Here is a 16,458-nt window from a genome sequence, read left to right as displayed (position 1 = left end):
GAAAAAAGAGAGGGAAGAAACCATGTGGAAACCACCCAAGATAGTTAAGCGAATTGCATGTGGTTTGTGACATTCACGAGGAGGATCCTGCAGCTGATTGGAACCAGGAGTGTGTGTGGATGGACGTGAAGGATCTGAGATGTGTGTATGCAAAGTCGGTGTGTGTGTGTGTGTGTGTGTGTGTGTGTGTGTGTGTCTATGTGTGTGTGTGTGTGTGTGTGTGTGTGTGTGTGTGGGGAGTGGGTTTATTCAATGAGGGCCTTGTAAATTGTCTGTGTGTGTGCAAATACAGTATGTGCACGTGTGTGTGTTCACACATGGCATTTTTCTGTGTGCATATTTATGTGTATATGTGCTCGCTGCACCAAGCCGTGCATCGCCAAGTGTTCCTGTCTGACTGGCCCAGATGTCGGGCCATGCTTTCTTTAACAGCGGCCTCCTTTGTAGGCGGGGCAGTGTCAAGCCTCTCTGCATTATGTGATGCTGTGTGTGTGTGTGTGTGTGTGTGTGTGGTGAGTGTGTGTGCTCTCTCTGTCTGTCTGGGAGAACAACACTCACTGGGCTCTACTCCATTGCTGTCAGGGCTGCACACTGCAGGGACTCAGGGCGACAGGGTTCAGACACAAAGTACCTGAAGAGAAAGAACAGCTTCCCCTGCTTTATCTCCACTAGCACTTTAATGATAGTCATGAGATAATGATTTGGTGATGAAGAGGGATTGGATAGAGACATGGATGCACATAGAGACTTACAGAGACATCCACAGTCATGCATGTACTGTACGCTCACATACTCACAAACACACTTATTCTGGAGAATATCAACCCTGACGTGCGCTACCTCAACTTAAGGGATGCCCCCTTAAGGAAATACAATACAAATGACAGATCAGCCAGGAACTTGGCCAGGGCCTTGTTGCATTGTGTATGACGCAAAATATTGGAAAAGACTCCCCTGCCGCATGCCCGATTGCATTGACGGATGACCTGTTCCATCTCCAAAACTGTCCAATCCCTCAGTAGTATCTTTTCAAATCCAACAATGGTTTTACTGCTGCAATGCTCCAAATGTTCCAAAAGCTACTCACTATTTCAGAATGTCTTAATGACATTGCTTGTTTCTCTTGTTTGGCTTCTTGGCAAAACTCTTAGCAATAATGAATCACAGTGGAACCTAGAACCCAGAACGTTCCAATTCAGTGTTCCGGTTCATTTCATTGTATAATGTCACAGGAATTCCCTCCGATATCCTATAAAAGAGTTGCACTATATAAAAGAATCCGCGCGCCAGGACAAGGTTGTGTTTTTTTCCCCAACATTTGGATGTTGGGCGGAGGCCAGCGAGGTTGATCTGGAAAAGAAGGAGAGGAGTGGTGGATGTGTGTTGAACCAAATATCTGAAAACTCCCCGGGCGAGGGAGAGGAGAGGAGCCGTACTGTCAATCACCATTCCTCCTTCAGGCCCTATGCTTTCCCCATCACTCACCCTTCCCGCCACATTCTCCATCCCTCACCCCTGTCACCCACTCCAACTGTTTAGACTGCAGATATCATATGCAGAGGGATGGGATGAATGACTGACGTTTATTGGCCTTCTAGACTATGAGGAATCGCTTGATTGATTTTAATGTATCAATTGAAAAATATATGCTGTCATGCAGCTATGACTGTGTTCACACAGATGACACAGTAAGGCTCTCAAGGGGCGAAACACAAGTGAGCAAGACATATTTCCATTGTAGTTCCTCTCATGCCCTCTAGTTAGAGGTCATGGCATGAATTCAAGTAGTGCAAGTTACTTCAGTGCAAGTCAGTCAGTCTGTTGTGTGTTTGACTCCGTTCCATTAATTCCATTCCAGCCATTACAATGAGCCTGTCCTCCTATTGCTCCTCCCACCAGCCTCCTCTGAGGACAATGGTTACTTCAGTGCAAGTCAGTCAGTCTGTTGTGTGTGTTATAGAGAGTGTGACGTATGACGGAGAGGTAGGCCCCATTCTTAGAAAGCAGAGTGCATGCCCGGACATATCCCTCTATGTTTATCTATCCGTATCCCAGTTCATTCCAGTCCCCTGTTTCCAGCGCTCCACAATTCCACACCGTCTGATTCCCACATGATGGCGGAGGGCGAAACACTACACATTCAACCCTACAGCAATTAAGCTGGAATTCCTCCAAATGTATCTTTCCTCCTTTCCTAGAACAAGCGATCTCCTAGACAGGTTAATACCCCCATGGGATTAGCAAATCAAGTGAGAAAGCAAGGCCTCCTATTAAAAGGCCAGGTTTGGATTGTCTGAACACCTTGAGGGCCTTTCAGCAACCTGGGAGGCAAGGCTAGGTCAAATGCTTCAGAGCTGTTTTTATAACAGAGAGTAGAGTTAACCCTAATGAAAAGGTGCTGTCTTGGTTGGATTTTAAGGATAAAATCTGTAATACTCAAAATTACTGTACTGGTAATTCTACAGTGTTGAAAAACAGACATGGGTCTTGCCAAGGTTGCATATAATCTTTATGTATTTCTTTTACTTACTCTATAGATGATCTTATGATGGATGACATCCCCATCCTGTCTCATGGTAAATCTGGAACCTCTGGTATCCGCAGTAGGAGTTCTAGAGCAGGAGGACAGCCCATCATAACAGCTGACATTACAAAATATTTTCAGTGGCTAAAACTCCTTTCCTCAAAAAGTCAATGAAAAACTCACCACAGAATGTGAGGGGCACATTATGAGAGAGAGAGGCTGGGTGCAAAACTCTGAGTATCTCAGTTCCTCAGTTTCTTTTCTCTCCTTTTTTCAAAGTTACCTCTACTCTGGCCACACACACACTTACAATAATAAATGTGTTGAGATAATGTGGCCTGGAAACCGAATTCAGTGCTCACTTGATTAAACACTGGAATTTTGTGCGGTGCCCAGAATTGAGGTTAGCAAATGGGTTTGTCGGTTGCCAGTTTGGAAGTGCACAAAAGGAAAACAGGGAGAACACAGTGTCTTCCATAATGCTGGCTTTTCAAAGCGCTTGATGAATGTTGGTATACGTCACTCTGGATAATACGAGGTAGCTGTGGACTCCAAATATGGCTGGAGGAGCGCTGTTTGGTGTTGTAATGACTGCCACTGAAGTGAGAACCCTGTGCAGGGCCTCTCTCAAGAGGAACACAGGCAGCTTGTCTGCTGCCTCCCCTGCTTTACTGACAATGAACTCAGTCCCGTGTCTGTCGCATGTAGTCAATTGCTGAGAAAAGCCAACAGCTCATTCAGCCCTGACACTTCACCTGCAACAGCCATTTGTAGTCAGTCAGACCACTGTTCTATATACACATTATATATATTTTATTTCGACATGCACCTGCAGCTCTTCCCTGCATACAAACGAATTCAAACAACCACACATGGTCATGTTTGCAAATGCAATTACCTAACCTTTGTTTTCTATTGTATTTCATTTTCTCTCTGTTGGTTGTGTCTGAGTGTGTATTTACTTTATAGTTGTTTATATGTTATGTTTGATTTGCTGTACCTCTGTCCTTTTGACCCCCAGGACCTCCAGACGTGGAGCAGGCATGTGAGCCCAGTGTGCGCACCTGGAGCCCCAACGCCGGCATCGAGCAGGGGGCCGTGGGACTGTCCGAGTGCCCACTGCAGGGCTGCATGCTCCAGCTAGAGTTCCCCCACCCACTGGTGCCCGACTCCCTCACTGTGTGGGTCACCTTCTTCAGCCCCGAGGAGACGGCCTTTCCCGCCATCCACAACATCCTGCTCCTGACCGTTAGTGGAAACAACCTTTCGTTGGGCCCTAGTAACGTGTTCTGTGATACGCCACTGACGCTGAAGCTGGACGTGGAGGAGGAGGTGTACGGTGTGCAGTTCTTCACCATGGAGCAGCACCTGGAGATTGATGCTACCCTGCTGGCATCTAAGCCTAACTGCCTGCTGTGCCGCCACTGCAAGCCGCTCCGCCACCGACTGCTGCGCCAGCCACCATTCTCCCATGCCCCCCACGGTGTGGTGTTGAACGAACCTGCCAGGCGATACACTGACAGGTGAGGGACCAGACCGGGATGGTTAGCGGTTTACTGTCAGTTACACGCAACTTTGAATGTCTTGACTGTGTGGGTTGCACTGTATTGGCCTAACGCAGGTTAATGATACACCAGGATTGCTGCGTTCTCTGCGTAATGGGTGAGACATTGCAGAGTAAGCATTATCTCTTCACACTGCAAATTAATCTGATCTTGAGCCCAATCTCCTCACTGACCTTGGGTCGGGGGAAAAAAATCTTATTTTTGCACCAAGTTGTTCTTGGTCAAGGGGTGAAGCGGAGCCAAAGTTAATATGCTGAGGCAAGCGCTGCAGCTGCAGGCTGATTTAAGCCTGGGCCCTGCCTGCCTGCCCGCCTGCCTGTGTCCAGAGGAGCAGCTGGTGTGGTCTTCTTGGCCCATACTCTGTCTACCCCAGCCAGGCACCAGAGATCTGGGCTGTGGGCTCCGTATATCTCCCCTCTGGGATGGGCCTCAGCCTACCTCCCCTCTCTCTGGCTCTCTGGCCAGTCCAGTCCTGGGCGGAGGGATACTTGCACTGGTAGAATTAAGTGTTTTTGACGATTTTGACGATCTCAGAAATGTTTCGCAGTTAAATCTTATGTATTTAGGGGTCGGAAGAAATGTCTTTTAAAATCCCAAATTAGAAACCTCTGTGAAAATGTTTCCTATAAAGATAAATGTCATGATGTTTCAATGTGTTCTTTTCAAACACCCTCAGGCATGTTGGTGGGCCACCACCAGTTTGATGGTTTCAAATCCACTGCCCAACACCCACTTCTCGAATCAAAGGTCATTCATTGCTAGCCACATTTTTTGGGGGAGTTGCTGGGGAAAACAAATGTCTTGTTGACGGCATTATCTGTGCACGGTGGCAGAGTTTTGTGCTTTACTTTCATGGAATGTGCTGACTAGATAAAGGTAGCACTCTCAGTGGCGTTGCCATGTGTTGTGCAATTTCACTATCATGCTGTCAGCATGGTTCACATAAGAAGGAAAGTGGATGAGAAGACACGATAGGGTGAGTATGCCTGTTATACAAGATAGAGAGGGTATGCCTGCGCATAGCACATCATAATAACACCTTGTAATAAAGCATTTATAATGAATTAGTAAATAGTTTATTCATGTATTAATCATTACTTCTTCATTTGTAAATATTTGTAAGCTAGTTATTCACACATTCATAAACACATTTTCAAGTATGTCATAATGTTTCATAAGATCATTCATAAGATGTTGAATATAGATCTTTATAAACCCGTTACTAATCATCAGTAAAGTATTTTCCCAGTATCTAAAGTGAGGGCTATTTATACTTTATAAATACTTTATAAATGTTTTGAATGCCCAGTGTCATTTCTCACAAAAAGATGGACATGTCATTGGTAGACATTCCAGCAGTACCTGATGCTCCATCATCAGGTCCTGCTCCATCCAAGGTCTCAAAATGGCCCCTGGAACATATCAATGGTTAAACAATAAGCACACAATACAGAGGATGTTTAAGAAAATATATTAAACATTTCATTCCAAAGCAGTCACACTGTTGTAGTAGTGTGATGTGTAACTTCATACACAGTCTATGCTGAGTAAAGTAATGTTTTTCTTCCGAAAATGCTTACATTACTGTTTATTACTGTTTAACTTTTCTACCAAAACCAAAGTGTGGATTGCAGTCACTCCTTCGAGCAGTTCATAGACTGCTTATGAAGTAAGAAAACAAATATCTGAATATCTGATTTTGCTGAACTATCCTAATTACATTTAAAGAGTTATGTGGTTAAAATACTGAAGCACTGGAAGCATTTAAAGGTTATACATATAACATTTCTATCTTCAAATACCTCTAAATGTCAATCACATATCAGTAGTAATGAAGGGATAAACATCCATTTGAGAAAAACTGTCTGGTCCCGCCAGCTGTTGGGTACAGGCTACATCTCCCTGTTTAATGATTCGTTGGTTCGCGAGGTTGACAAAATTGGCAAAACTCTTCCTCACGTCCTTGCAACAGTTGTTTTACAACAGTTTTTGTGAAAATATGTTTTCTTAAACATCCTGTACTGTGTGCTTATTCTTTTACCATTGATATGCTCCAGGCTATTTTGAGACCTTAATAAAACCCCTTATGGGCTAAGGGTCCGGGATGGCTTTCTACTAAGCTAACATATGGAATTGTTTTAAGATGGTCATACCAAGGAACTTTTAGATATTTGATTTTTTTATTTTAGGTACCCCTGTAGGTATTCAAAAGATATTCAACTAAATTATTTGATGAAACATTGAATTTGGCCTTACTGCTATTAGCCCCTAGAAACACATTGAATAACAGATTCATACATGGAACAAAAGATCATACATGGAACAAGAAATCAAATGAGTATGTTGTAAAGTGTCTGTCCTTTACCTGAGAGATATAAGAAAGGTCAGAAAAAAAATACAGTGGAATTATCCGTATACCTTTGACGTGTAAATGCCCCATTCCCTTCCATTCATTTTTCATCCCGGTACCGGATTACCTTCAGATGAGTCGTGTGGCACTTGTGGGGGTCGTAAAGCAAAACGTCAAGAAAAGCAAAACGGAGAGCAAAACAGAGAACACTCGTCTTTCCTTAGAGTGGTCATATTAGTTTGTAGCCCAAACCATTCAGACGCTACGTTTTCGTAAAAAGGCAGATTTTTTGGCATGTCTCCTGGCCTGACAAACAACGCTGTAGCTCTGCCACCTTCCACCGCAGATACAAATGGCCAACATTGGCGGATGCGGTGGTATGAGACGCAGCCCATACAAAAAAACAGACATTTCTAACTTAAACAGACAGATTTTCTTATGTTAATTAGATTTCGGACATCGATTAACGCGGACATCGATTAAGGAGCGTCAGGTACTACTGGAATGTCTACCAATATTTTTGTGAGAAATGACACTGGCCATTCAAAATAAAGTATAAATAGCCCTCACTTTAGATTAGACCCCACAAAAATACTTTACTAATGATTAGTAAATGGTTTATAAGGACCTATAATAAACATCTCATCAATGATCTCATGAATCATTACTACATACTTTAAAAGTTGTTATAAATGTGTGAATAACTAGCTTATTAACATTTACAAATGTGGGAGTAATGATTAATACATTATGAATAAACGATTTACTAATCCATTATAAATGCTTCATGACAAGATGTTATTGGAAGGTTCCTCCGCATGCACTGGTGTACTTAGTGGTATTGTGGCCACAGCAATTGCTCCTGGAGCTCTGAAGCTGGTAGAATGTCAGTTGTGAGTGTCTATTGGTGGTGCATTTTGGTCTATGGTCTTGGTGCATTTCAATGGTTTTAGTGGATTTCGATGGCCTTGTGTGGATCTTCATGGTGATGGTCAGTGTTGGCTTACTCTTTTGTTGTGTAAGAGGAGTTTGACGTCATTCCCAGAGAGAAAGGTCCAGGTCAACCCACAGCAAAGGATTCCTCATCATAGGAGTCAATCTAACACACACGCATGCATGCACGCACGCACGCGAAGGCGCACTCGCACACTCACGCACACACACACACACACACACACACACACACACACTAACACACACACACACAAACAGATTAGATAGGGGTGGTTGAAGAACAGTTTGGGGGTCACCCAGATCTTTTGACATGTTTTGAAGTCGGCGGAAGTGTTGTGGTTGACCCAAGGTTTTTCTGCTGGAGTGTTTTGATTGACCCATGGTTAGTTTGCTGGATCGTCATGGTTCACTGGCTCCCCAGGCCTGTTTCCATAGACAGAGGGCTGACCTCCCACACTCAGCCCACTGCCCTTCCCCTGAAATGGGGCACGGAAGGGGGAGTAGAGGCCTCCCTGGCTCCCTATTCAAGGTTGGATGTATGAGAGGGTGAGGGGTGGGAGGTCAGGCTAGTGGGGGTGAATTATGAAGGGGTGAGCAGGGGGTGGGATGGAGATGAGAGGGAGAGAGCTGGAATGTTGGACTGGTTGGGGGTAAACCATGGAGTGGTTAGGGGTGGGCTGAGAGGAGGGTTAGTGGGGGTGATGGGGGGACCCTAGCCTTCTGAGACCCCCTGGCCCATAGGCTAATCCTCTCCCTGACCTGGGTCCTCTGGGTCCTCTGGCCTGTCAGGGTCTCAAAACCTATTCAGCTCTGACGTGACGGGACCCCCCAGCCCGGGAGGGAGAGGGCAGCTGCCCCCTACGCTACCCTTTTCACTGGGACCCCTTCCCCCCGTTCTGGCCTTCTCCTTCACACTTTTATCCCCTATGTTCTCCTATGCTCTTACCCCTGTGGCCCCATGGCCCTGCTCCTCTCCTGTCAAGTCCACTGTTGCTCTAGCCCTGAGAAGACAACCTCTTCACCTCTACTCAGAGAACTCTGTTGTTTTCTCAGCTCTGACTGCTTGACTTGTAGGTTTTCTGTTTTCTTTTCGCCAGCAATACCAGATTGGGGATGTAGAATACACTTCCTAGGTATTTGTGAGAAATGTCTGTGTGCTCCAACGGTAATTGTTTTAGATCGCCTCCATGTGCGGATTATTTTCGGGGAGGTTTTTGGTTTTGTTTGTCACATATGCGTGCAAACATTTCAGACTTTTTTTCCTCCATGGCCTAAGCCCATTTTGTATAATACTGGATATGGTTTTAAAGACTCTGTCTACTGAAAATAAAACATACCACACCTCCCCCCTCCACCTAGTGGTTGAGCATTGGGCCAGTAACCGAAAGGTTGCTGGATCGAATCCCTGAGCTGACAAGGTAAAAATGTAAAAATCTGTCGATCTGCCCCTGAGCAAGGCAGTTAACCCACTGTACGCCGGGCGCCGAAGACGTGGATGTCAATTATGGCAGCCCCCCGTACCTCTCTGATTCAGAGGGGTTGGGTTAAATGCGGAAGACAGATTTCAGTTGAAGGCATTCAGTTGTACAACTGACTTGGTATCCCCCTCTCCTCTTCACCTCTCTTCCTCCTCTTCTCCTCATAACACATTCTCTCTGTCTCCATGGCCCCCTCCACTCCCACAAAGCCCCACTGTGCCCTGCGCTCCCTCCGCCATCCTCTGCCTGCTCTCTGTCCATAAGGAGCAGCATTAGCACTGAGCCTTGCATAAGCTCTCTAATATGAACCATAATGGTGAGTGGCAGACAGAGGAAGTGGAGGAGGCAGCAGCGGGTCCCGGGATGTCTGGACGTCTCACCCGGATTTCCCAAGGATAAAATTGGGCCAGGTCCAAAAAGTAGATTTGGAGGGACAGTTAAGGTGGAATGTTCAGGAAAGGGTTAAGTTTCTCTTTGGGAAGCAGAGAAACCCATTTTACTGTAAAGTGCTAAATTGAAGTTTAAGGTCCATGCTGGTAAGATTCTAATGGTTGTTATGATAGAGGTTCCCTGTAGGGTTCCCACAATGGAGCTCCACAGGTATCTGCAGCCTCAGACTTGGGTCAAATATATACCGTATGTCAAATACTTTAAGGAACATCTATAGGGGATTTAAGGTAAAATGACTTAGCACTTTTTGTTTGACATCAATGGTTTCCATTGTTATTATTATCATTACTTATACTGTCTTTGCTGATATTCCTACTTTGGCACTGTCCATATGTTAGGTTTACTCTCCACTGTCTGATTTGGCAGAATGAGTGCACCACTCAGCAGTGAGTCACTGACGCTAGGCTAGGCCAGTGGAGCTCCTCGCTAAGTGACGTGTCAACATCTGAACCATAGGAGTGATGGAACTTCTCATACGTGTCATCAATGTGAGACAAACTGTTGGTTGACGGGGTGTCTACTGTGTAGCTTGTTATTGTGCTGTATTGAGGTAATGTCTCATTCCTTATAATATAGCGGAAAATATATTGGATCTTATGATTCAAGAGAAGAGATAGATGAGGCACTGCCACCAACCCCTTGTTACTCTGTCTGAGGCTGTGCTAATATGAACATCGTCATTTTACATTGTAGAGTTACAGGACATTGAGTTAGGCTCATTGTACCAAAGAAAACAACATAAAGATGTAAGTCTGAGAGGTCCTACTGTGTAGCACTTGAATTTGTTGAAGATTTAACAGACAGGAAACCTCACATGTATGGCAGCTGTCACCATGACAAAAGGTATATTGCTTTATTTATTGTATTAAGGTTTAAACTAAGCATTTCTTCAACATCTCAGATTTTTCTGGCCTCTCATCTAATATCTTTACGGCACAAACACGCACACACACACACAAACACACTTCCGCATGCAATCAGGTGGTGATATCAAAAACACCTTTGAAAGGCATATTACTGTGCATTGTGCCAGACTCTAAGTCTGTGGTGAGATACGGTCTCTATTCTCACAAGGGCCTTAGGGAAGAATGTCTGGATGAACTGCAATGGAAACCGCCATGACGAAATCTTATCACGCGACAACTTGTTGGCCGTAGAGCTAAAGTCTTTGGAGTGGCATGGAGAATAGGAACTAGGCTTATATTGTCCCAAGAATACACATAGAATGTTTACCTACGCTGGAGCTCAGTGGATGACTACAGGCTGAAATGAATCAGATGTGTAGTGTCACAACAACCATTTGTGTTCATCTCTATTTGCAACGATGGTATAGAATTCATCACAATACTTTTTAGAAACAAAGATATACATTGTTCTGATTACCTCTAAACAAAATATAAAGGCCCCAATCTGTTGAAGTCTTGGTCCCGCAATGTCATAAGGTGGTTTAGTGAGCTCACAAAAGCTATTTTGAAGCCCCAAGTCTGTCTGGATGGATCAGTGGTCCAGAATAGTCTCTGTGTGACCGAGTATCAGCCCAAAGTAAAGGGGCTCCCAGGGCCATAAACCACATATCTATCACCTGAATGTGTGTACACACATACACACAAATGCCTGAACCACTTCCCATCTAGATATCAGTGCTACAGATAGCCTTGAGTGATGTCAGAGTTTCCCCTCTGTGTCATGACAAAGGTGCTCTTCTTATGTAGGCCCCCCCGGAGTATATTTCACATGCAAGTTATTGTCCCTGCTGGCCCCTGGTGGCCCCAGTGTCTGTTCAGCCTCTCTTGACACTATTTGAAAAGTATGTTTTATTTTCCTTTTACCTCCTTTTTTCCATTATCTTGAACGTTTTTTTCTCTCCGTCCTCTTCCTCCTCCTCTTCCTCCTCCTCTTTCTTTTCCCTCCAAGACCGAGGAGCATTTGGAGATGGGAGGCCGAGAGTGGTGGTTGATCTTGGCAGAGGACATGAAGGAAGCCTCATGTGACCTGTTGCTCTGATATGAGACGCATAGTAAAAATCACCAGAGTTTTGTGACGTGGCTCTCCGAGCATCGAGAATAAGTCGTCTGCCTCTCTGTCTCTCTGTCTTGCTCTGTCATTCTCTCTCTCTCCCTCTCTTTTGCTCTCATCTTTTGATTCCCAGCCATCCTTCCCGCCGTTCCAGCCGCTTGCCTTCTCCCGCATGGGTCACGTCCATCCGTCAGGCCCGAGCGAGAAATCACAGTGTGTGTATGTTTCTTGCCCTTGTCCCGTCCCGGGCCTGGCTTAGCCTATCACCCCCAGTGTTCTTGTCCCATCCCGGGCCTGGCTTAGCCTATCACCCCCGGTGTTCTTGTCCCGTCCCGGGCCTGGCTTAGCCTATCACCCCTGGTGTTCTTGTCCCGTCCCGGGCCTGGTTTGGCCTATCACCCCCGGTGTTCTCTTTATGACAGATTCGGAGGAAGGGGAGAGAGAGGGCCATGGTGCTTGTTGGCGGCGTCACTCATCCTGTCGCTCCCTCTGCTCGCTCATGTGTCCTCCAGGCTCATGTCTCCCACAGCTTTCCTTTTCCAGAGGCTTGAATAATTCAATTAAGACTAAAGGATATTTGAGAATGACCCCGGAGTTGTCTCGAAGCGGGCCAAGACTGCGGAACACTGAGTAAAACAGAGCGGTAGGTCAGGTCAAACATCCCCTTTGATTGTTGATAATAATCCAGTCAAAACCCAGACCCTCAATCTCCTCCTCACTCCTACACAGCACCGGAGAACATTTGTAGGCCATACCTGCCTTTGTGTGTGTGTGCGTGTGTGTGTGTGTGTGTGTGTGTGGGTGTGTTTCCATTCTATCTGGGGCAGGACAGCCAATTGGAACCCCATGTTCTCTCTCCTGCTGTGGGGGAGTAGGAGAGTGACCGGGTCTTTGGGAAGAGAAGGCATGGAACACATTTCATACTGAAAACCACCATGGTAAAAAAGGCTTTCCTGCAGTAAATCTTTTGACACATTTCGAAGGCACGGGCTGTGTGTTCGGTCAGTGTGCTCTGTGCTGTACATATGTGCATGCAAGAGTGCATGTGTGTATATCTGCGTCTGAGTGTGTGTCTTTGTCTGCATTGCGCCTCTGTCTATGTGACTGTGTGTTTGTGTGCATCTGTCTGCGCCTGTGCCTGCAATGAGCCTCCATCTGTGTGCGTGTCCGTGTGCATGTGTCTGCTTCCCTCCAAGTGTGTGTTTTATTGGATGTGAGCAACCCCATTCCCAGCAGTGTCCCGGTCAGAACACAGCTAAATCCATGCATAAAAAGGCAGCCTGGGCCATTCATGTTCAGGGCTCATTTGAATGATTTGTTTTGCCACTTAATAAACGTGACTGCTTCCCTGGCCATTAGTGCCGACACCTCCTAAGTCTGCCGATGGCGGCTGGAAGAGAAGGGGAAGGGAAGGGGCGAGGAAGGGGAAGGCTCTGGCCTCGTGTGAACCCATCTGTGAGTGCGATGGATGCCACAGCCATTGCAGCGGCTCTGGAACACAGGGCCGCTACAGTGTGTGTGTGTGTGTGTGTGTGTGTGTATGTGTGTGTGTGTGTGTGTGTGTGTGTGTGTGTGTGTGTGTGTGTGTGTGTGTATTGTTTTGTTGTCGGGGAGTTGCCCGTAATCAACAGGCAAGGGCTTATGTTTCCCAGAGGGGGATAGACGTAAATGCTAATAATGAGGGAATTGTGAGTGTTTTTGTTTAACTATCCTTGTGGATACCAGAAGTCCTCACAAGGATAGTAAAACAAGGACAATTCGGACAAGTGTAATACTGTGTGTGTGTGTGTGTGTGTGTGTGTGTGTGTGTGTGTGTGTGTGTGTGTGTGTGTGTGTGTGTGTGTGTGTGTGTGTGTGTGTGTGTGTGTGTGTGTGTGTGTGTGTGTGTGAGCTCAGAGGTGTGAGTAATACCAAAGAAATTCAGAAATGAATTGGACTTGATGGTCTATGTGGTTCTATTAACTGGCATTCTATAACATCTTCCCTGTTATTCTGTCTCCTGGAAAATCATCTCCAAACATGAACCAGCAACTCTCATGATGATAACTGACCATTAAATCAAGCACAATCAAAACCAAGGCCAACCACATGCATCCAGTATCTCCTGATTCCCTTGGCATATTCATTGTAGGTTGTCCAATCAAAAACTCATATTTTGACCAATGGGTAAAATTATATGTTAGTTGTGTAGATAATCATCTAAGAAAACCAATGGTTCAAACATCATGTCTTTTATCATAATCCGTTCAAAACAAATTGGAGTGTCTACCCTTTTAGGATGGCCAGGATTAGGGTGACTAAATCAACGGAGGCCAGAGAAATAAAGTTGTCAAAAATCTGGAAAATAGCAAGGCGTCAGCTAGGCTGGAAGCTGTGTGAGAATTAAGGCTTATCGTTGAACTCGGTCTTTCTTCTCAAATCCGGAAGACATAAAACTATATAGAGGTAAGATGGATATCGATTTTGAGACATGATATGTAGTATTTTCATGTTTTAGTATACCCTATTCATATTAATGCAAAGTTCCTGTTATTTTTTTGAAGAATTCTCACATAAACAAGCTTTTCTCTGAATTGTCAATGGAGCACAGAGCATACAGCAAGCTTTTTATTTTCAAAACCTTTTACATTTAATTCGGCTCGTGTCATGCAAATTTTGCTATTTGCAACCCTTGGAAACAACTTGGAAGACGACGACCACAAAATGTAAAATTCTCAAAAGTTTCAGCGAGAAAGCTGCACCGCTTTGTCAACAGAGTTCGGTGCTATTATCGAGTACATTATGTTACGAATTCCGACTTTTTGGATACAATGTTAATGATACGTTAGAGAAAGACCCCACTGAACAATTCAGAACATGAAGAATCATATTTGTCTTGGTAAAATGTATTTTATAACATAAGGAAGTGAAATGCCATCACCACTGGGCAGAGTGGGTAGACACCCTATTTATTGTATCATAAGCTACAGTGTTGAGATATCCTGCTGGCTCGGACCGCAGAGAGCACACTGATGCAGAGCTATGCAGCTGGATGTTTTTTTAACTCCCATCTTGTTTTTGGCCTGCGCGGGCCATATTGTATTACACCCACTGAAAGCAGTGCTGAAGCCCCTCGCCAGATGTTTGTTTGTGTCCAAGTGTCCTCGGAGTGGGGCGGAAGGAGAGGTGTACAGCTGAGTATACTGTGGCCCCGTGGCTGTTCCCTCACCTCTATACCTAAACACACACAGATGCACAAAAGGCATACATACACACTCTACACACACACACACACACACACACACACACACACACACACACACACACACACACACACACACACACACACACACACGCATGCGCGCACACAACACACACACACACACGCATGCGCGCACACAACACACACACACACAAACAGACCCACACACAAACAGACCCACACACATGCTGCGGTCACAGTGACCAGCACGCCTTGACTTTTTATTCGAATGTGAACTCACTTTGTCTGTCTGTGTGGAGCGGCTCCATAGATATATCACTTACAGCACAACATAGTAGGAGGGGGAGAGGCAGGAACCCATACAGCCAGTAGGGACAGAGGTGTGGAGAAAGAGTGTGTGAATACTGTGCCATTTTCCTCAATATACTGCAATTGAAACCTACTGTAACAGTCATACCCACCCTCACCCTGCTCATTAATCAATCAATCAAATTGATTTATAAAGTGCTTTTTACATCAGCCGATGTCACAAAGTGCTGTACAGAAACCCAGCCTAAAACCCCAACAGCAAGCAATGCAGATGTGGAAGCACGGTGGCTAGGAAAAACTCCCTAGAAAGGCCAGAACCTTGGAAGAAACCTAGAGAGGAACCAGGCTCTGAGGGGTGGCCAGTCCTCTTCTGGCTGTGCCGGGTGGAGATTATAACAGAACATGGCCAAGATGTTCAAACATTCATAGATGACCAGCAGGGTCAGATAATAATAATCACAGTGGTTGTAGAGGGTGCAACAGGACAGCACCTCAGGAGTAAATGTCAGTTGGCTTTTCATAGCCAATCATTCAGAGTTAGAGACAGCGGGTGCAGTAGAGAGAGAGTCCAAAACAGCAGGTCCGGGACAAGGTAGCACATCCAGTGGACAGGTCAGGGTTCCATAGCCGCAGGCAGAACAGTTGAAACTGGAGCAGCAGCATGACCAGGTGGACTGGGGACAGCAAGGAGTCATCAGGCCAGGTAGTCCTGATGCATGGTCCTAGGGCTCAGGTCCTCCGAGAGAACAGAGAGAGAAAGAGAGAGAGAATTAGAGGGAGCATACTTAAATACACACAGGACACCGGATGAGACAGGAGAATATTCCAGATATAACAGACTGACCCTAGCCCCCCGACACATAAACTATCGCAGCATAAATACTGGAGGCTGAGACAGGAGCGGTTGGGAGACACTGTGGCCCTGTCCGACGATACCCCCAGAGAGTGTACACCTACCCCAGGCAGGATATAACCCCACCCACTTTGCCAAAGCACAGCCCCCAAACCACTAGAGGGATATCTTCAACCACCAACCTACTACCCTGAGACAAGGTCGAGTATAGCCCACGAAGATCTCCCCCACGGCACAAACCCGAGGGGGGCGCCAACCCGGACAGGAAGATCACATCAGTGACTCAACCCACTCAAGTGACGCATGGACGAGCACCAGTAAGCCAGTGACTCAGCCCCCGTAATAGGGTTAGAGGCAGAGAATCCCAGTGGAGAGAGGGGAATCGGCCAGGCAGAGACAGCAAGGGTGGTTCATTGCTCCAGTGCCTTTCTGTTCACCTTCACACCCCTGGGCCAGACTACACTCAATCATAGGACCTACTGAAGAGGTCGAGACCGAGTTTGCGTCTGTCACATGGATAGGCAGACCATTCCATAAAAATGGAGCACTATAGGAGAAAGCCCTGCCTCCAGCTGTTTGCTTAGAAATTCTAAGGACAGTAAGGAGGCCTGCGTCTTGTGACCGTAGCATACGTGTAGGTATGTACGGCAGAACCAAATCGGAAAGATAGGTAGGAGCAAGCCCATGTAATGCTTTGTAGGTTAGCAGTAAAACCTTGAAATCAGCCTTTGCCTTAACAGGAAGCCAGTGTAGAGAG

At 45.8% G+C, this 16,458-nt stretch overlaps 1 protein-coding gene across 2 annotated transcripts in view; it reads left to right on the top strand.

The window, feature by feature from the left end:
* Positions 1–16,458, top strand: part of LOC106565903 (pappalysin-1) — a 125,708-nt gene that overhangs the window by 28,367 nt on the left and 80,883 nt on the right. For both annotated transcript variants that reach the window (XM_045691089.1, XM_045691078.1), the window contains exon 7: positions 3,546–4,047. In XM_045691089.1, coding sequence (XP_045547045.1) covers positions 3,546–4,047 — 502 coding nt within the window. The remainder of the gene's footprint in view (positions 1–3,545; positions 4,048–16,458) is intronic.

The sequence above is a fragment of the Salmo salar genome, chromosome ssa01 (assembly GCF_905237065.1).
Source record: "Salmo salar chromosome ssa01, Ssal_v3.1, whole genome shotgun sequence".
In the NCBI taxonomy this organism is placed as follows: domain Eukaryota; kingdom Metazoa; phylum Chordata; class Actinopteri; order Salmoniformes; family Salmonidae; genus Salmo; species Salmo salar.
This window is presented reverse-complemented; position numbering and strand designations above follow the sequence as displayed.